Source organism: Pholcus phalangioides, unplaced genomic scaffold (genome assembly GCF_987345545.1).
Source record: "Pholcus phalangioides strain wild (caught in Gottingen) unplaced genomic scaffold, Ppha-v1.0 ptg000013l_1, whole genome shotgun sequence".
Taxonomy (NCBI): Eukaryota; Metazoa; Arthropoda; class Arachnida; order Araneae; family Pholcidae; genus Pholcus; species Pholcus phalangioides.
Window position 1 is genome coordinate 38,376,618 of NW_028301606.1, and position 21,810 is coordinate 38,398,427.

Below are 21,810 nucleotides of genomic sequence, written 5' to 3' on the forward strand. Positions count from 1 at the left end.
ACGATAAAATAACGCTCTTAAATTCATCATCGCCTCTGAAACCATGCAGTGGATCCGCTTAATGACACAAAGATTTGCATATTTTTAAGTTCACCTCCTTATTCTGTAGAACTTGGATTACTTTTAGTGCTTGGGTCTCACCCGGATACAGCCCTAACAATTAGATTTGTTTACAATTTGCGACAAATTGGTGGGCAGGTAATTTCAGCTTGATTGGGGAAGGGAGGGGTCAGCTCAGAAAAATCAGTTTGTTCAAGGGCCTCCATGAGCTGTTAAGAAGGCCCAAGCTTAATTCATGGATATTGCACGAAATCTCATTCCAAAAGCTCAGCACCAACGTGGTTTCTAGTTTCCAATATTATTAGTTTTTGGGCATTTCTGCTATCATTTTGATAAGGTCTTCAACTATACAATCAATTGAAAATTCTAGGATTTTTGCTGGATGCTGAAAAAAAAATATGAATTTGGTGGTGCCACTTTTTTTCCTGATGCCCTAAGCACGTGCTTATTTTGCTTAATGGTTAATCCGGCCCTGCCCATGGTCCAAACAACCTATGTAGCTCCCGTTGTGAAGGACGTATTTCACTAAAATATGGTATATACGTTATTTGGACCATGGGAAAAAAGATAACTGCAATACAAAAGTCTCTTTTTTTTAATTAGTGGTAAAAAAAATGAACTTTTTTAAATTGAATCTTTTTATTCCCCCCATGGGTTCACATATCCTATTTCCTATATACCAAGTTTAATCAAAATACCTCCATCAGAATGGGCACTACATACGTCTAGTTTATTTATAACCACCCTATCAAGCCCCAAAGCCAGAGCCTTGTCATGGCAATTGTGTAATGAATGATAATATTGAATTAAGAGCGAACCAGATCGTAATAGCCCAATAAACCCTCCTCGTCTAACATGTCGTTTTATGTTTCTTTTAGAATAATTCGAGGTGGTCTCGGTCCCTTCAGACGGGGGCGATTGCTAACATCCACCCATGCCAATACAGTCAGCTTGTTCCTAAGTTGGGGAAAAACTGAAAATATTCGTCATACACGAACGTACATCGGTACCTTCTTGATAAGCGAGACGAAACTCACGGGAAAGCTTTCTAGTATGTGAAAATTTGGCGTTGGTTAATATTGGCGTTCATTATAGCAAGACAGGCAGTGTTACAATTTTTTTCGTGAAGGGGAGGCTATCTCCCCCCCCCCCCCAGAAATGTGCGCGTACGTCCATGCGAGTATCACAATACAATATCAATAGAATCTACAAGAGATGCCCATATGCACGAATGTTTGGACGCGATGTAATACATATTTTTGTTTGCCAACCAATTTTAACACGTCGGTCATTACAGTTTACTATTGTTTGAAATTAAACATATGAAAATTAGAAAAGAGTATTGAAAACAAAGTGGAATCAGAGCAATGATTTTTTTGTTGGGCTGAAGCAAAATACTTCGATGTCAAGAATGAAATACTGTATTTTATCATTTTTACCGATTCTGTGTGTGTGTAAAGATTGAAATTATTATGTCCCTATGGAGATTATCTCCATTTTTTATTTTTTCATAAGTTTGCAATTTGTTTTCTTTGTTACTCTGAAAGTGAACAAAATAATGAGTGTTCTACGGGGGAGCAAGTTTTTTCATTCCAAATCTCTCAAGTATGATAGCACCACCCCCCTCCCCATTTTTTTGTTGTTCGTGTTGTCCGTACCTAGAGAAGTTAGAGCCTACTGGCCTTTAATAGGTTTTGATAACGATAATAACAATTATTCATCCTCAACAGTTTCAAAGATGTATTTGCTTGAAATGTTATTAGTCGAAATTTGGTTTATATTGGGTTTAAAATAAAAATAAAACTTCACTTGAATAAAGTTTAAACGGATATATTGGGTAATTTAAATATACGAAATAGGCTGTTCCCCCCATCGATTTCTACGTAAAATTAATTTGTTTTCGTGTGACAAAATCAATTCCTTGGGGGGGGGGGGGAATCTGTAAACAAATCTCGAAGTAGAGTAAATTAAGAAATTAATGAAAATATGCGCGCGTTGACGGAAACATGGAAGTATAGGAAAATTGTTATGATAAGAGTCTACTAACTCAGCAATACAACAGGACATCTTTTCCCACAACTTCTTTTTATTACGATAACGAAATTTTTAACGAAACTCGCCATAACAAAAACAGTGAGATTAATTCGAAATTTATCATCTTTAGAAAGTAAATTTTGATACAAAAATTTCATTTCGTTTGTAAAGAAAAAAAATTTTCGACGTAATAAGATTTCTAAATACTGTAGTAGCCTATGATAAATTTCTAAGCAATTTTGTATAATTCTGAATTTATTCATTAAATTCCACCTTCATTTTGTTTTACAATATCGCGCAAGCGTACAACGGAATGGTTTTTGACACCTTCGGTACTATATGATTTTATCGATTAATCAAAGTATTCCACATGCCATTAGCATCCTGGAGCAGGGCCAGCAGGCTAGGATCTTTCACGGGCTCTTCTATAGTAAATTTGTCATGAAAAAAATGACGGTATTTGTCTTGGGCGCCAACGCTGGAGCAATGTCAGCCCCACCCTTGTGGGAGGGGGGAAACCATGATTAGCATTACAGTACATAGATAGATGTAGAATTGATGAAAATTCGGAATCACTGAAATAAATAATTTTAAAGTATTTGGAGCAAATAATTTAAAAATTTTTGCAACAAAGAATTTTAGAATTCGTGAAACAAATAACTTAGGAATCCATGAGAGAAATAATTTCGTGTTTTCTGATAGAAATTTTTTCACAATCAATAAAAGAATGATTGCATGATTATTGAAAGAAATGGTTTCAAGATATATTGAGAAGGAAAATAATTTCAGAATCATTTAGTGATTTCAGATTAAAATTAATCAATTTTTTTTTAGAATTAGTGTTAAAAAATATTTTCAGAATTAAAACTGACAATTAATAAAAGAAATAATTTCAGAATAAATAAAAGTCTTCAATTATTTTTGCTGGTCTTTTCACTATTTATGTTTTATGGTTGATATCATTCAAACTAGAGTGCAGTTAATTTTATCCCAAGAAAAAAATATAATGCTGAGGTAAAGGAAAAGAAAAACAAATTGGTTTTTCGTTTTCAGGGTTACAAATTGAGAGTTTCACAAAAGTAGGAGAAAGCTCGAATGCATTTCTTCCATGACGTACATCTCATCCATGTACGTCAAGGCAATCTATTATAATCAACTACAATTTCACCATAGAAAGATGAGAGTTCTGAAGGAATTGTGCTTTGTGTTCAGAAAAGGTGGAGTCGTAAAATGAATTTATACTTGTGTTGTGGATTTGCTGTCATATTTATGAGACCATCATGAAGGTGGTGACTCCACTTTTGACTATATCTGTGACTGCCTCAGGTTCGAGAGGAAAAAACTGGTATGAGAACTGTTATTAGCATCTAATTATATCTATGACACTTTCAAATAAATGCTAGGATGTGTGTTCAAAGGAATCTAAGTTTTTCCCCTTCTAAAAATGGTGATTTTGACATAATTTTGCGGTCACACGACTCTATAGCTAATGTAAAATATTCATGAAATTCAGAAATAAAAATCTTGCAAATAAATTTTGGCTATGTGGATTATTGTATTTCTTTCAAATTCATAAGTAAGTATGAAAGACGCTTGATTTCAATGATAAAAAACTTGAAGGATATCTGGTGTTCATGAAAACAAATTTCTTCATATTAATGAGTTGATAACGTTATTCATTGTTTGTTGTACAAAAGAGATAATATTTTTTTATTTATACCTTTGTAAAACAAATAGTCAAAATATGACAAAGACTGGGGGGGGGGGGGGACCACATTAGCTTCATCCATTTCAAGAAAAGCCATTACATAGTATATCAGTTCGAGAACTTCAAAAAAGGAATTTCTAATTTCTCATTTGGCTGGTCGTCTCTACTAGAAGCTACTATGGGTGATAACCAGTCGCATGAATGTGCAAGACTTGTATGGTGGTCTTACGCATACACACAACTCATTATCACTCATTGTAGCTTCCAGTTCAGCGGTTCTTAACCTTTTGACTCGCGGAACCCTTTGCAATAAAAAAAATTCTATGGGGAGCCCCGTAGGCCAAATTTTTAATTATTCATCAAAGTTACCAATTTATTTTTACTATTTAAAAACATTTTTAATTATTTTTTTTTAATTTACTGGTTTTTTTAATATTTTCTAGGCGGAGCTCCTGGAGAGTGCACAATGAGCCCCTGGGGCTCCGCAGAGCACCGGCTGAGAGCCGCTGCAGTAGATGATTGTTCTTAAGGCAAAACTTGACAAAATTTAAAATTAACAACAGAAAATGTTGCAGAAGTAATGTTGGATTTTAATTCTGTGCTGCATTTCTCTCTTGGGTCAAAGCCTTACAAAAGATTCTTTAACCAGCTGTGCATTTAATGAGCAACGCCATATTAGGTAGCAGCATATACTACGATTAATTGAGAGAGACAAAGCAAGCGCTATGCCAAAATAAACTTAATTATGTAGGAAGTTTTGCTGAGCCTAAAGAAAAATTAAGCATGGTAATGTGTGCACAATACTGCAAATATGTCATATACCTGTAGCTCTGCTTATCTCACAAGGAGGGAAATGGCTAAATCCACAGTTATTTTTGGGACAACCTGTCAGTTACTCTAGGAACTGTTTTACACTGGTTGTTGCGACTCCCACTGCTTCCCAACAGAGGGAGGCAGAGGTACCATATGTACGAGCTGTATTATTATTATTATTTCTTTTTCCTTTTTTTGTGTGAGTATATTTCAGTAGTACACTTCATGTAACTGAGGAGAAAAGAAGGGCAGAGCGTCTTCTGTCACTCTGATTTAAGAAAAGAAAAGAATAGAATAGTTTTGTTTTTCGACTAAGTGTTGTTTAATTCTTGCCCAGTGTATCACTTCATTCATAATGCGAGAGGGGTAAGTTTTAATTTTTATTTGGTAGAAACATGATTTCTAATTAAATTTTATATCGACCCGGACGGGTTCCGCTTTGTCGATCCCTAAACAAGTGGCGAGCCAGCCAGGATAAAGAATTTTTGATTTTAAGAGTTTTTAAATGAAATAATTTTAAATTTAGTTGAAAAACAATTTTTGGATTTTCCAAGTGAAATAAGTTTAGATTTTAATCGAAGGTATTTTATTTGAAGAATTTCCATCATGGAAAAGTTAGTTAGACAACGAAAGCCAATTAGAAGTTCATTCACAAAAACGGTAAACTCTCTTAAAGAGGAATTAGGTAATGAACCAGTGAATCAGAGTGAAATTATAGATAAATTTACCAAGCTTGAAGAGTTAAAAGAAAAATTAGAAAATCTAGACAGTTTGGTTCTAGATGCACTTCTAGACTTGAAAGATGTCAGTGATGATGATGTCTCAAAAGAATATGATACCACGGAAGAGTATAGAGATGTGTTTATTACCATCAAACGTTTGGTAAATGAGGCATTACAAAATGCCAGTCCAGATCAGGGCAGTAAGGCAGAATCTGTTATTAGTTCGAATAGACGTACTCAGTATAAATTGCCAGAAATTGAGCTTAAGAAGTTTGATGGCGAGTTAATCAATTATTTACCGTTTTGGGCTCAATTCAAACAAATTCATGATAATGATGAACTGAGCGAAATTGATAAATTTCATTATTTGTGCCAGGCTATGCAATCTGGAACCAAAGCCAAAGAATTTATCAATGCATATCCTGTCACAACGGAAAATTATGAAAAGGCAATTAATGCTTTAAAACAGAGGTTCGGTAAAACCGAATTATTGATTGAGGTCTATGTAAGAGAATTATTAAAATTGATAATTGATAATTCAGGCCATAACAAAAATAAGCTGCCCTTGGGAAAATTGGTAGATAGCATAGAAGCTCAGTTACGGGCCTTAGAATCTATGGGTGTTGATTTCGAAAGCAATGGAGCCTGGCTATATCCCTTAGTAGAAAGTTGTTTGTCAGAAGAAATTCTAAGGGCCTGGCAACGCTATTCGTATTCTTCCTCCCCCGCTTTAGAATATTCCACAGATGTGCACTCCATCCCCAATGAAGAATTTCCCCCTCAACGACAACCAAGTTCAAGGTTAACGAGACTCATGTCTTTTCTGCACCATGAAGTAGAAAATGAGGAAAGGGTGTTGTTGGCAAGAAAGGGATTCGAGGGAGGAAGGGATCAACGACCCCGAGAAAAACAGAAAAAGGGAGATTCTCCCCTTCCCACAGCAATAAACTTACATGCTGGGAATGTTAAGTTGAACTGTATTTTTTGTGATCGTCCCTCACATGAGAGTAAAGATTGTTTTGAGGCTATGTCTCTTTCACTGAATGCAAAATTAGAAAAAATTAAAGAAAAAAAATGCTGCATGAAATGCATTAAAAGAAATCACATTGCAAAATTTTGCCGTACCCTCGTCCGTTGTCATATTTGTAATAAAAATCATCTCACGTTACTATGTCCCGAAACACCTATGAAAAAGGCAAAAGATAAACGTACGATAGAGGATAATAAAAACCTTTCTTCAGATTCAAGCACTGTGCAAAGCACATCTGTTCAGGAGAAATGTACTTCATCTGTGGCATTAATGACATTAGAGCTTAAGGTTACGGGGAAGTTCTCAAAGCAAGTCCGTGTGCTTTTAGATTGTGGATCGCAAAAGTCGTATATTAAACGGTCCACAGCCGAAGAATTGGGCCTCGAATGCGTCACAGTGGAAACTATATCACATACCTTATTCGGGGGTTCAACAATCAGTGCTAAGCCCCATAAGAGATTCCGTGCAACTCTGGGGGCAACCGATAGATATTTAAAAACACAGTTAGAATTCGAATTTTTGAGTCAGGAAGTGATTTGCGGAAGCATCCCACGGTTAGCCCTTGACAGTAAGCTACTAGAAGAGCTCAAAATTAATAAAATATGGTTAACCGATGTAGGAACTAATTGCCCAGAAGTTGAGGTACTGATAGGCGCAGACATATATGGTAAGATTTTGACCGGACGAGTGAAACAGTTGCAAAGTGGTCTAACCGCCATCGAAACAAAGTGGGGATGGACAGTATGTGGGGAGAAGAATGATAACAAATGTCCAATTGACCGCTCCGCTAGCACTATGACAGTGACAAATCTATCAATAAGGGAGTTAAAAATTCCAGAATTATGGAGCTTGGAAACAATTGGCATTGGCGAAAACAGGAGTCATATGACTAAAGCAGAGGAGGAAGAGCACGCTCAAGAACAATTTTGTGGATCACTGGATAGGAAACAAGATGGTAGATACTGTGTAGGATTACCATGGTTGGACGGACGTCAAGGTATTCCTTCCAATCGACACATAGCCGAGAAAAGGTTGTATAGCGTTACTCACAAGCTGAAAAGAACCTCTACTTATGATGATTATGGAAGAGTATTTAATGAGTGGGAACAGGAAGGAGTAATAGAAAAGGTACCCGACAATGAGTTAGATCGAAAATGCCACTATTTGCCCCATCATCCTGTCATAAAACCAGATAGTTTGACCACTAAAATCCGACCTGTATTTGATGCTTCTTGTAAAAGCGGTAGGAATCCATCACTCAATGATTGCCTGGTAAAAGGACCAAATCTCATCGAGCAAATCCCTTCCATAATTTTGAGATTTCGGGAAAAGGCGATAGGGGTGATATCCGACATTCGACGCGCATTTTTACAAATTGAAATGAATCAGGAAGACCGAGATTTTTTGAGATTTTTATGGTGGGATGCAGAGAACAAAATACAAGTGTTCAGGCATAATCGAGTTGTATTTGGAGTAACAAGTAGTCCGTTTTTGTTGGGTGCGGTAATATTACACCATTTATCTCAGGCACCTGAAGACAGGAAGTATCTTGCTAAGAAGCTTACAAAATCATTTTATGTAGATAACTGCATTACTTCCGTTGACAATACCGAAGAATTGAAAGAATTCATAACAATATCCACTGAGATGTTAGCGGAAGCGAAAATGAAGTTGAGAATGTGGGAGTTTGGCCCTTCTGAGGAAGTGGACATTATGGAGCATGAGATCCCGGACGTCCAACACACAGATTTCAGTGCCTCAGTCAATATATTAGGATATCTATGGAATAGAACAGACGATAGTCTTACCATTCCCGTCAAATTAGACCCAGAAATTCAGAATCCAACGAAAAGAGAAATGTTATCTATTACGCAAAGCGTATTTGACCCGATTGGTTTTGTATGCCCAGTGATGTTACAAGCTAAATTGCTCATTCAGCAAGCATGGGTATTAAAAACGGATTGGGATGCTCCCTTACCTGATGATATAAGAGATAATTTTGTCCGCTGGTATAAACAACTGGGGTTATTGGCCGAGCTGAAATTTCAACGAAGAGTAGGATATGGAGATCATGAGAACTGGTCTATACACGTGTTTTGTGATGCCAGTCAAGCGGGGTATGCTACGGCTATTTTCCTGAGATGCGAAAATCAGAATAAGGTATCTGTGCAGTTGGTAGGTGCACGGTGTAGGCTAGCTCCACTAAAGAAAATTACGATACCCAGACTTGAACTTCTTGCATGCGTCATAGGAGCAAGATTAAATAATTTCATAGTAAATTCCTTAAATGTTTCCTCAATTAGCTCGTACTTTTGGACTGATTCTGCCACCTGCCTTGCATGGATCAAACGTAATGACCAGTGGGGCACATTTGTGGGCAACCGAGTGCGAGAAATAGGAAAATTGTCAAATCCGAACCAATGGCTGTATATCCCAGGTCATTTTAATCCAGCAGATCTTCCTTCTCGCGGTTGTAATGTAGCCCACCTGATAGAGAGCAGATGGTGGGAAGGACCGTTATGGTTGAAAGAAAATCGAGATACCTGGCCTAGTCTAGAAGTGCATACAGATGAGCGTCTAGTAACTGTAGAAAGAAAGAAATCTTTCTCTGTAAATTTAAGCGTTAATGATAATAATGAAAATATTAGTTGGTATAAAAAATTCTCTAACTTCTCTCGCATTGTGCGCATCTTTTGCTGGGTGAGAAGATTCATCTTGAGAGCACAAAAAAAAGTCATCCCGAAAGGAAATCTAGTGGATGCGTATGAGAAGGAGAACGCAGAAAATCTCCTCTGGTTGTCTGTGCAACGAGAATCATTTCCTGTCAAGGAAAATCGCTTCAAGGGTCTGACCGTTGTTGAAGACGAGAATGAACTATTGAGAATTAAAACCAAAATTATTGAGAGAGACGATGAATTTCCGTTTCTTTACCCGCTGCTCCTTCCTACGAAACACTATCTTGTGGACTCTTTGATTTGGCAATGCCATGTCAATAATAACCATGCAGGGATTCAAATCCTAGCGTCAATACTAAGAGAAAAGTATTGGATTATATCTTCAAAACGGGCAATTAGACGAGTGATTTCCAAATGTGTACCTTGCAAACGACACAAGGCCAAAGCAGGGACAAGTGTACCGATACAGCTTCCGTTCGACAGAGTGAGGGAGGCCAATGTCTTCGAAATAGTAGGCATAGATTTGTGTGGACCTCTCTATTTGAAATCTAAAACCAAAGCTTGGATCGTACTGTTCACCTGTGCTATCTATAGAGCCATACACTTGGAGTTAGTGTCCTCTTTAAGCACCGAAGCATTTATACAAAGTTTCCGCAGATTCGCGGCCAGAAGAGGCAGACCATCCATTGTGTACTCCGACAATGGAACTAATTTTGTGGGAACTAGCAATGCGCTAAAACTAATTGACTGGATTAAAGTTACCAACGATGAGCATTTGTCTCCAATCAAGTGGAAATTCATCCCTCCTACTGCAGCCTGGTGGGGAGGATGGTGGGAGAGACTGATAAGATCAGTCAAAGAACTCTTAGTGCGGGTCCTAGGCCGATCATCTCTGCATTTTGAAGAACTCTATACGATTATTTGTGACGTTGAGGCTACAGTGAACCGCAGACCTCTCACATTCGTATCAGAGAATTCTGACGACCTGGTGGCGCTTTCTCCAGCATCCTTTCTCCAAGAAATCCCAACATCAGGAGTTCCGGATCTTGACGTGATTGATCATAAGAGCTCCAACGCTAGGCTCAAGTACCGTCAGAAGCTCCGAGGTGAATTGAGAAGCCGTTTCCGAAAGGAGTACTTGGGTCAGCTGATTCAACGGTCAAGTGAACAAGGAAGAAACTTCCAAGTCGGCGATGTGGTCTTGGTGGGACTGGAAGACAAGAAAAGAGTGTTGTGGCCCATGGCCAGAATAACAGAAGTTCTTCCCAGCAGAGACGGTAGCACGCGCGTGGTAAGACTCCAAACGAGATCTGGAACTCTAGTTCGACCTGTACAAAGACTTTACCCGTTAGAATTGAGTGACTCACAAGATCCGGTAATTAAATGCAGCGAACAGAGAAGGTCTAGATTCGGCCGAGAGCTGAAAATACCGGACAGACTTATATTGTGACACTCAACAGTCGTGTGTTCAAACAAAATCAACAATATGTGTCGCACTACATAATATGTATTTATTTTATGAATGTCATGCATTTTTATACATGTTTCATATACTCAAATTTTGAAAATTTAACTTTTATTATGGGTTATTGTGCAGAGCATATGTATTTTTCAACTTTTGTAGTTGCATGTGTATATATATAGCTATTTTTTGATTCTATGCACAGTAATGTTTATTTCGGAGCAATATTTTGTATAATTGGAATTTTGTTTAGGCGCACTGCAATTCCAATGGTGGGAGGATGTTGCGACTCCCACTGCTTCCCAACAGAGGGAGGCAGAGGTACCATATGTACGAGCTGTATTATTATTATTATTTCTTTTTCCTTTTTTTGTGTGAGTATATTTCAGTAGTACACTTCATGTAACTGAGGAGAAAAGAAGGGCAGAGCGTCTTCTGTCACTCTGATTTAAGAAAAGAAAAGAATAGAATAGTTTTGTTTTTCGACTAAGTGTTGTTTAATTCTTGCCCAGTGTATCACTTCATTCATAATGCGAGAGGGGTAAGTTTTAATTTTTATTTGGTAGAAACATGATTTCTAATTAAATTTTATATCGACCCGGACGGGTTCCGCTTTGTCGATCCCTAAACACTGGTATTACTTAAATCCTTAAGATAAAAATAAAACAGGATATGCAGTCATATTTTGGATGACAAGATGACAATGCAAAAAAGTGAGATTTAAGGAAATAAAAATTATAGATGATTATTGTAATTATTATTCTAATCTACTTGAAAACCCTTCCCATTTCATACATTCGGCTCATAAGTTTCAAATTAAGTATGTAATGGCAAAGTATAATTCCTGGGAAATTATGTTGCCCCTGCAGTATTTTTTCTTCCTTAATCAGGATTATAAAACAATGATTCCCTTTTGCTGGATGCTTTCGAAATGAAATAGATTATAAATTGCTGTTGCTTATAAACTCCGTTAATTTTACACTTATTGATTAAAATTCATTTTTGGACACTTCTGCAATCCTTCTTTGTTATATGACATCATTTTTTTTGTAATATGTTGATATGTACATTGAAAAGCTTCATTCCAGAGAACATACATTTTGCTACTTCAGTAAGTTTAGGCTTCATCTCAAAACCTTTTCTGCGAGATTTCATGCTCTAGCAAACTAGGATGTTTCCATGTTCTTACATTGATCATCAAATATCATTGAAGTTGTGGTGGTTAAAATATTACGAATCTTTTAGATTCCCAATGCACGTCTGCAATTTCTCCAGCATTTGATGCTCATTAGACTCTTGTATATCACTGTTTCCCCATAGTGAAATTCTGTAGAAAAGCAGCTGCTGTTTTAAAACAATGTCTCATCTTCAAGAAAAAAATTACATGTTCATTCTCATATGGCTTATTATGTAAAACTCCATGATCAATTTAGCCAATAAGTTTCTAACTCTTCTTTGAAGTTCTTCAGTGAAAAGAGCTGTATATATCTGATGATGGCTAATATAATTATGAATGATATTCAGTCAAACATTGAAGAAATGACTAAAAATTTATGAAAGTCGAAACTCTTTGAAGTAGTGTTCTTACAGAAAAAATATAACCTTTCTGATTAAAAAGATTAGTGATAACGATAACGTTCCAAGGAGGGTACTAGAAAAGCAGTATGTCATTGAGAGATCAGCCATCAAGAAGGAAAAGAAAAGTTCCATCTCAATCGCCACCTCTCATACTAAATTTTGATTTTTCCTAAATTAATGCATTGATCATGACTTTTAATTTAACTGTCCTATGCATATTCATATTTCAGCAAATTTTAGCAGGCGTATTGAAAAAATTATTATGTTACCCCACCACACATTGTTTTCAAATCAAATAAATTTATTTTAACAATGAGAAAAAAAACCCCAATTAATTGATTATGAATTCTTCTGAATATTCAGAATGTGTTTTACTGATGAAATGTTCAATATAACTCATAAATACGTGACTTAATCGACCCTTTGAGGAGGGATAATATAATGTATGAAAATCTTATTCAATAGATTAGTAGATTCATCCCAATGAAAATTCCCTAATAGAGTAGTACAAAGTTTCTCCTCTCCTAAATTTATTAGTTTGCCAAAAGAAGAAAGAAAAGCAGTGAAAACATTTGATTTTTAGACTTTTCAATACAAATTTATTACAATATTCATTATTTCATTTTAGATGCATCCTGCCATTCACAAAAATATTATAAAATATGTGTGAAACCAAGCCTTTTTTCAACACATTAACTGATGATGGTCGCTTTTTGCCTACCAGTAAAGATCAAAACTGTTCACTTGTGGGCTCCAGGCCTGTAACAAGACTGGAGCAACCTGAGCACTGCCCAAGGTTCCACAGAAAATTTACACACCTATTTTTCATAATAATAACCCTTTAAGGTGGTCCCCAAGGAAAAGTCTGCCCTACAGCCCTGAGAAGGCATACCATGGTCTACTGTTTTTTTTTGCACATGATCAGGGGCGTAGCCAGAAATTTCGTTCGGGGGTGGGGGGGGACCAAAGTGACAGAACAATAGATTTGGCCATCTTTTTCCCTTTTTTCGGTCATTTTCTCACATTTCGGGAGGGGGGGGGGGGGTGCTACGCCCTTGCACATGATTATGAATCCCACCTCACTGTTGAATGCCTCCTTTCACTAAAGTAACTCACCAGTGTGAATGTTCGTCTGTTTGAAGCTAACTTATATTGAACAAGACAATCGTAAAAAATATCCCTGAGAAGCTTTGTAAAAAAAAAATCTCAAGATGAAATCAAATTTAGACTAAATGATTCATTAAATGAGAAAATTTTCTCAAAATTGTAACATCAATTGTCTCTATCAAACTTCACTACCGCATTCCCTTGTATAGACCTTGGCTAAGCAATATTGTATAAATAAATAAAATGAATCACGGTTCTGGTTTTTCAATGAACATTCCCCGTGATCACTGCTAACTTGATGAATGAGCTAAGTTACATAAATGAAAATGAAATTATTTTATAGAACGGAATACCATGAAGATATTTTCTTTTATTTTCAAATACAAATTAACCATTATGATGAAAACTATGGGGGACATTAATTGAAAATTAATTTTAAAAATAATTTGAAGAAACTCAATTTTAAGATTTAAAATATCAAGAAAATTGGAAGAAATGTAACCTGGTGCATTATAAGTACTTAGTTAATAATTAATTATGAAGTCAAAAAGTTACTACTTCCTTTAAAACTTGGGAAAATGAAAACTACTGTATGTCTCATTAGATTGTTTTTTAAATATTATGTCCAATAATTGAGATCAGTTAATGTTTAATGGCAGAATTAATCTCTATGTGATCAAAAATAAGTGACACTCGGGCACTTGTGACTGACAGATTTCAATGATGCTTGTGTGTGAAACTGATTCGAATTAAAATATGTGGTACTGAAATACAAATGATTCTATTTTGATAAATTGCAGGTGCACATGCTAAACTTATGAACAATCACATCTGGACTTGTCAACAGAAGCTTTAGTGTGCGTTACTAGCACTTTATTTTATTTTTTAGTAGCATTGGTGAAAACACGGCAGAAAAAATTTCCTTTGTTCTTTTTCTCAAAATGAAAAAAACATTGAAGGCTTTAACAAAAAAAAAATGTATTTAAAAAAGTTAAAAACAGCAAGACTGGACAAATCCTAGGCAACATTTTGCCATGGTGACTAAAGACTTGGTATTGGTGCCTACAATTTTGTTTGTGTAGTTACTAAATTGCAGGCTGAGAGCAGCACAAAATGTTTGGAATTTATAACAGTATACCTGCCAACATAAACATTTCACTATGCCCTGAAAAAGCAAAAAAGAAACATTATTTAGGACCTTTCTATTTGGGGTAAAAATTTTTTTGGTGTCTAGATTTTTTTGAGATTTGCTAGCCCTGAAATGCTGTAGACTCTGGACTATCCAGCTTAATGTAGTGGAAGAGCGGGCTGGATAACAGAAAAGTTGAGTTCAATCAACTTCCAAGCCCCCACCCCTTTTACCATGAAAAACATCCCTTTTTATACCAAAACCAGCTCTTATTCATATTTTTTGAGCTCCAAGTAAAGGCGAAAACTTAATAAATGTTTGTTACATACTTCTGAACTGTACCATTTTAAAAATTTACTACAGAAAAAAGAAGTTCAAGAATAAAAATATTGCACATATTTCAAGATAAGCTTTACATAATGTCTAACATAATTGCACGAAATATACAATGTACAGCAGTGTTTTGTTTCAATGGGCCCCTGTGGGCTTGTGGAATTATTTTCATTAACTATCGTTACATAAAAAGACACATTTAGTACAGCAGAGTTTCGAATATCCAAGCTCAGAAAGACTGAAGTTTTGGATTATCCGAAGCACTGTTTTCTTTCAAGAACCCAACTTCTTTATTTTCTTCTAGTGTTAAATGAAAAAGTTTTAGGTTTAGAACAAAAAAGAACAAATTATCAATGAATAGAAAGGAATCCAAATCTCAAGAACAGTTTGTTGTTTAAAAGTTCAGCATTCCTCCGAATACCTTATTAATCACTTTAAAAAACAAGGACATAATCAGTGCAAGACTTCAAACGCTGATTAAATTTAGAGCCAATTTAAAATTACTGCATTTTCTTCTTTATAGAGAACAATCTTGTTTTTTATTTACAAAACTTTGTTAAATTTACACAAATATTACGTATAGGTCCATGCATACCCATAATATGTACATCCCTCTGTTCAGTCTTTTTTTATATTCCCATTTAATAATTAAGCATTAGAATAATTTAACGTTTGCTAATTTCTTCATGTCTAGCAGCTAGACATTTCTTAAGCTTTTTGTCGGCCAATGCATGTTTCACTTTATATTTGACTGTATTTTTGTATTTTTTAACCAACTGTACAAAATAGAATAGGCAGGGCGGACATTTAAAACTGCACAGCAAAACATGATTTTCTAATACAAAAGCGACAGCGTATTTCTATAATTCAAAATACAGGCCATAGATAATCTGGCCTCTCCATATTTCCGACATGGGACTTTGAAGCCTATTTTCTAATTTACCACTGTACTCTTTATTGAACTGAATTAAAAGGTTGTTGTGTTTAGTTGTTGTAGGATTATCAGATGTCTTCATTCATAGCATCCACATAAGTTTTTGAAATTTTTCTTTTTGGTTGCATTTCTCAGGGTTCCGGATTTTTTGTGTTCTAGAAAAAAATTGCACTGCGAAACAAAAATCTGTTCACCAGTGTTTTTTCCTTCCACACATAATCACTCTTTGAAGAAACCCTGGCTGCACTTACCCTCTATCAAAAAGTGACTCTTCCCCCTCCCCTCGAAAAAACAAAACTATGCATATTGAAAACATCTATAGTAATGATTCCCAACCTTCTTTTCGCCATGTCCCACTTAAGCACCCCGTAAAATATTTCCCCCCCCCCTTCAAGAGAGACACACATGAAGGAGGGCGGAACAAAGACAACTGGAAATTGAAAAAATATATACATAAACAGTAAACTATTGTAAAAAACACTTTGAAATGTTTTTTCAGTTAAAAATGTCAAATTAGTTTAAACCACCCTGAAAGTAGTTTCTACTTCTACTCTTGTCCCCATCAGGGACACACACAATTGAACCTATTGATAACGGACACCCATGGGTTTTGTCCTAGATACCTAATTTTGTCCACTAACAAAGAGCGTCCGCTAATGGATAGCAAAATACTAGAGGAATGTCAATGTAAGTAAAAAAAATTGTGTTTATCATCAGATGTCCGCTAAAGAGTGTGTTTGTTGAGAGAGGTTTTACCGTAGCTTTATTATTTAAAAATGAATCTCCTATACACATGGAAGAAGCAAAAAATCTATTGACCTGGTCTAAAAGTAGGGGTTTTCAACTTTTGAGATGTGCGGGCCAAATAGGGAGCCGAAATGAATGAATGAACGCCAGAACTTTGCTACCGGACTTATCCCATTGCTGAGATCTCTTCCAGCCCATCTTCGTGGCAGTCTGGAACACCAAATAGGGAGCCATATATTATTGATTTCTTTTATTATGAGATCATTAAACATGAATTTTCATTAACCCCTCAACCGCTACCCAAACTTAAAAATCATAAAATAAAAAATGGTGTAAAAGTACTAAAAGTGCAAATAAAAGAAATTCTCCCATTTTCTTATTCTATTAAATAATTAATGCTTAATTGTATGCAGTAAAAAAATATGAGTATTTTTGTGAACATTTCTGGTCAAGAAATTGACCAGTTAAAGGGGGGGGGGGGGGCTAATCCGTGTGAGATTATTTTTTCGTTGGTTCTTAAATTTTTTCCTTCTGAAATATGAATTCTGTAATTCCCAGAAATTATTTTTCCATTAAATATGAATTTTCATATATCCCGATTGCACCCCCTAACGTTTGGAATCAGGGATCTAGAGGGTAAAAATTCAAGTCCCTTGACTGCAAATTGCTGATAAACTGTGGATCATATAGTCATACTTCCAATAAGAAAAATTATCCAAATAATGTGTATATAGAACTTGGATATGCCATTCATGTTGCAAGAGGTTGTATAGTCATTAAAATAATAAAAAAATTGACCTTTCATTTGGTCACCTGTCCTCAAAAACCCAATTACAAAGCTGCTGCCTTGTCTCTTCCGAGGCGCAAAAAAAAAAAAAAAAAAAAAAAAAATTACATTTTTAAGTAATTCACCGAGATATTTGAATTCTAAAATTGCTGAAAATGAAGGAAAGAACAGTATAAACTCATTCTGTTGCTCTTTCCAACAATTTTTTTTAAATCCAAATATTCCAGCAAATATTGCACTTGAAAACAGAATTTTTTTGTTGGGTTCACAAGAGAAACAGGGCAACCACTTTATTTTCTCTCCATTTTTTTAGGGCAAGGTGATCAAATAAAAAAGTTACTTTTTATTTTTATAACCATACAACCCTTTGTAACATGAATGATGTATCTGAGGTCTACGCAATATTTGGATACTATTTCTAATTGGAAGCATGCCTCTAAGATCCAACGGATTTAAGTAATCGGCCTATATATTTTAGTAAAAAACGTTTTGTTCTTTGTTGATATAGAGTTGCCATCTGTTGTGAAAATATTTAAGCAACATTGCCAAGAGTGCGCGCACATGTGTTCTCATTTCTAAGTTTCAGAGTCTGGTAACAAGAAATTGTTAAACATCAGAATTTCATTTGATTTTCATTCTTTATAAAATACTACAAACAGTATAATGCGGTGTTAAACATATATAAAGCTTATTTAACTATATATTTCTGGCACTCCTCAGGTCAGATCTGGAGGTTGCCTTTCAATTGCCAATCTGTACTCTTATCTGACGCTATAATTAAATTTTAGCAATAAGTACACTCAATTTCAAATTATTGTTACAAAATTCTACTCCAAGACACATCTGTTTACGTCAAAACGATTATTTTATTCACTTATTTAGTCAATATTTATTGCGATACTTTACACCTGAGTTTTACCAGCATGCCGGGAATGGGCTAGACCCCAACACTCAAAATCTAGTCTCCCTCAAATTTTATTGCTAATGCAAGGAATATAGTAACTAGGGCAAGAGTCAACACAAGGTCAGGTTAGTGATTTGGTCCTTTTGAAGTATTCAGTACCAACATCGAGAGAGACTAAGCTCACAAGTTTCCCCAGTCTCAGTGGTATCTGTTGACACACACAATATTGCATTCTGTTATACATAACCATAGCTAGTAAGTGAATACAGAGTTCACATTACTTACACATCTAAATTAAATCAAAGTGACATGATTGGATAGCTTATTACAGTGGACGTTCGATATAATGACCACCCATTTCGGCCCGTTGAAAATGGCTGTTATATTGGGAGAATCGTTACATATATGATAGTTGTTCTATGAAAACATTTGGGACTTATCCTACCAGTCGGTGTAATAAAACGGTCCCTATAATGAGCGCAGACTGCATTTGAACACGAATGCAGTAAGAGAAGTTATTTCTTCTGAAGGACATCACACGAGCACTGCTGGATCAAGAAATACAAAGTGGTCTAATAACAACGGTGGATGAATTTGTATGTATATATATAAAAAGAAGAGAGAAATTGTGAAGTTTTTCTTTTATGTGAAATCTCCTTTTGTTTGTCATGGCGAATGGTAAGCAGCACACAGATTGTGTAATATGGTAAAGCATACTGTAAAACTTTAGATTACAAGTAACTTTGCTTACTAGTGTTTTGTGAAATAAGCAAATTTTAACTTGACAAATGAAGGATGTCTTGCAATGCGAGTACTACCAAATCCTTCTAGGGAGAGGAAGGGATTATTGTTGTATCGAGAGGTAACAATTGTCATTGCATGGTATCAAATTAATGCAGTTATTACATCTTTTATAAATCGCCGCTATTAGTAACACCAGAAAATACACTTGTGAGTGCATTTATTATTGGGGATCAGAGTTTTATGACCTTAAGTCATTGCCAATAGGCAAAAATCCAGAATTTCAAGTTTTTTGTAACTGATCAGCAACAACGTTTCATCTTTAGGTCATAAAAATCAGAGCCCTACTTATTATTCATTGTAAAAAATTCTTATTGATTAATATAACTCAGAGATTTTTTGTTGCTCTTGCAGGAGGAATTGCAGCATTACACTTTTGGGTGCTACACAGAAAGTTACAATATAACAACTTGATTAACCTTTAGGGTGATCGGATGGTGCAAAATATTCATGCTATTAGATGCTCTCGGGAGAATGAAAACAGGTGAAATGAGTTTAAAAATACAATAAAGGCAATTTTGATTCAGCGGTTTCAAAATATTACTAGAGAGAGATGTATTATAGTAAAGAATATCGTCAAATTAAGAGGGATAAAGCATTAGACTAGGCAATTGTATTCAAGATTTAAATATATATATATTGTTAGAGATTTGTCATTATATAGGGTATCGTTGTAGAGAGGTTTTGCTGTATGTGTAAGAAGAGTCAAGGGAGTGTGGGAAAAGGGTCCTCAACTCCTAAAGTCAGACTAACTGCCCTAATGTGCTTGCATATGAATAGCAAGAAAATAATGTAGGTAATGGCATGGTAGAATGCCATATCTATCAATATAGCACCGTCAATATTTATTGATTTTATGAACTCTAATAGTCTTTATGGGATTGTAAAAACGAGCATAGACTGTACTAGTTTCAGAGCATGTGCAAAACACTTGTGTGACATGGGAATTTTTTTTGATTTATTCAACAGTTAGTTAAACAGTCAGTGGGATTAAATAACTGCAAATAGTATGTAAGCTTTTTCATGAGCAAGTTTTTTTTTTGTCATAGAGAAATTACCTTATTTATATCCATTCAATAGTATTCATATAAATGTCCTCAAAGGACTTCAGTTATGACAGCAGAAATGAGAGAACAGAAGAGAACGAGAGAAAAAAACCCTCCTACATTTAAAATTTCAGCACCTAAGTTGAATGAGCTTGTTAAGAGCTCATTATTTGCACACTCTAAGCAACTACAGTCAATGCTTGTATTTATGAACTCGTAAGGATTTAATAATTACAAAGGTTATTAACAGCTGGCTGATGCGAAGGTATATTTTGGAAAGAGAAAATTCAACTGTCCCTGCGGGGAATCAAACCCATGTCCTTTCACTTTCCGGTGAACGCCCTAGAACACTAGAATATTTCCTTGGAGCTCGTGTGCACTGAACGGGACAGTACATGGACGATCGGACGCAATTCAGGCCAAAGCTCACAATTGCTGACAATACCACAAGATGGCTACTTATCTAAGGATGTCACTCTCCGCTAGAGGACCCGTTCAGTGCAAGAAAAGATTGAGATATTCGTTGTATCTGTAGTTAGCACGTTCATTCAGAAAGTGAAAGGATATGGGTTCAGTTACCTGCAGGGGCAGTTGAATTTTCTCTTTCCAAAAAAAAAAACATATCTTCACATCAGCCAGCTGTTAATAACCTTTGTATAAATAGCGGAGAGTGACATCATCCTCAGACTTAATAATTAGTTTGTAAAATCAAAAGTTCCTAAATCGGAAAGACGATAAAAAAAAAAATAGGGAAAATGAAAAATGAGTTGGTCCAGCACCTCCAAATAGAAGGCCTCTGCACTGTTTGCCATAAACGTCATTCAGACAACCTAGCAAGTTTGCCACATTTGAAACACAGCATACTATTTCGTTTCTTTTTATTTCTGTATAGTAGAATCTTTCTTGATTGGCTCACAAATACAGCGTAGTGATTGGATGTGGGGAATAGAAATCGCCAATTTTGGCCCGATAATTCTTTTTCCTCACAACGATGATAATGGCACGAGCAGGGAAGTTTTTCCCCTGAACATTCGGAGGGAAAATGGACCACTTACTGTCGTCACAAGCAGACTGCAGAGGCCTTCTATCTCTAGAAGGTGCTGGTTGGTCACACTCATGATTTCCCAAAATATCACTTATTTTTTTTTTTTGCTTCATCCCAACATTACGATATATATAACATCCCACGAAATTGATGTAGAATAACATGTTGGGTGAATCTCGCTTCTCTGAAACATTTCCGTGATGGTGGTATGCCGCTGGAACCAGTTGTTGCAGAAACAATCTTTTACTGATCTTTGATTAGGGGTACTGAATGTAATTTTTTGTGGCAGTTTGTCTTTGTAAGAGGTGGCTCATTTAATTTTTTTTCAAATCTCATTTACTGTCACGCACAAACTTTTCTGTTTTGTTGACATTGTGAAGAGGAAAGTAGACAAACAGCAGTTAGCCGAAGTGGGGTTGACTCTGAAATGACCCTATCAATAAGCTAATGTATCATACCAATTCTCACAAAACTAGTTTATCTAGTGCTGTCTTAGTGCATAGGCCCCAAATGAGATCTCATTAGGTTAAGCACGTGAATTGGTGAGCAATCATTTCTGGTAAGATAGAAGTAAAAAATTTATTTGCCCAGGGGTCCATGATGCTCTTAAGATGGGCCCCCCAAGTTTATCCATTCATAATGTGCAGAGTTAATTATGTCAAAAGACCTAATTTTGACGTTATTGTCAAAGCATCTTTACCTCATGGTCACTACCACCAAAGATTGAATCCTCTTTCCCAGCACAGAACGTTTGCAAAATACCTGCATATTGGTGATGACAAATTTTCTATCTCCCTTTTTCCTATATTTTCTCTTTAGACATGAATGTTCAAATTAAGTTTAATAAAGGTTGCAACAAACTCGGAGATGGCTGGAAGAATACAATAAGAAGAAA

The 21,810-nt window shown here is 35.7% G+C and overlaps 2 protein-coding genes across 3 annotated transcripts in view; one reads left to right on the forward strand and one right to left on the reverse strand.

The window, feature by feature from the left end:
• Positions 1-21,810, reverse strand: part of LOC149079082 (uncharacterized) — a 63,443-nt gene that overhangs the window by 11,136 nt on the left and 30,497 nt on the right. The gene's annotated exons all lie outside the window — the stretch shown is intronic.
• LOC149079083 (uncharacterized) lies at positions 5,222-10,492 on the forward strand. Its single transcript, XM_089240485.1, has 2 exons — positions 5,222-5,615; positions 6,579-10,492. The coding sequence occupies exons 1-2, from the start codon at positions 5,222-5,224 to the stop codon at positions 10,490-10,492; spliced, it is 4,308 nt and encodes a 1,435-aa protein (XP_089096611.1).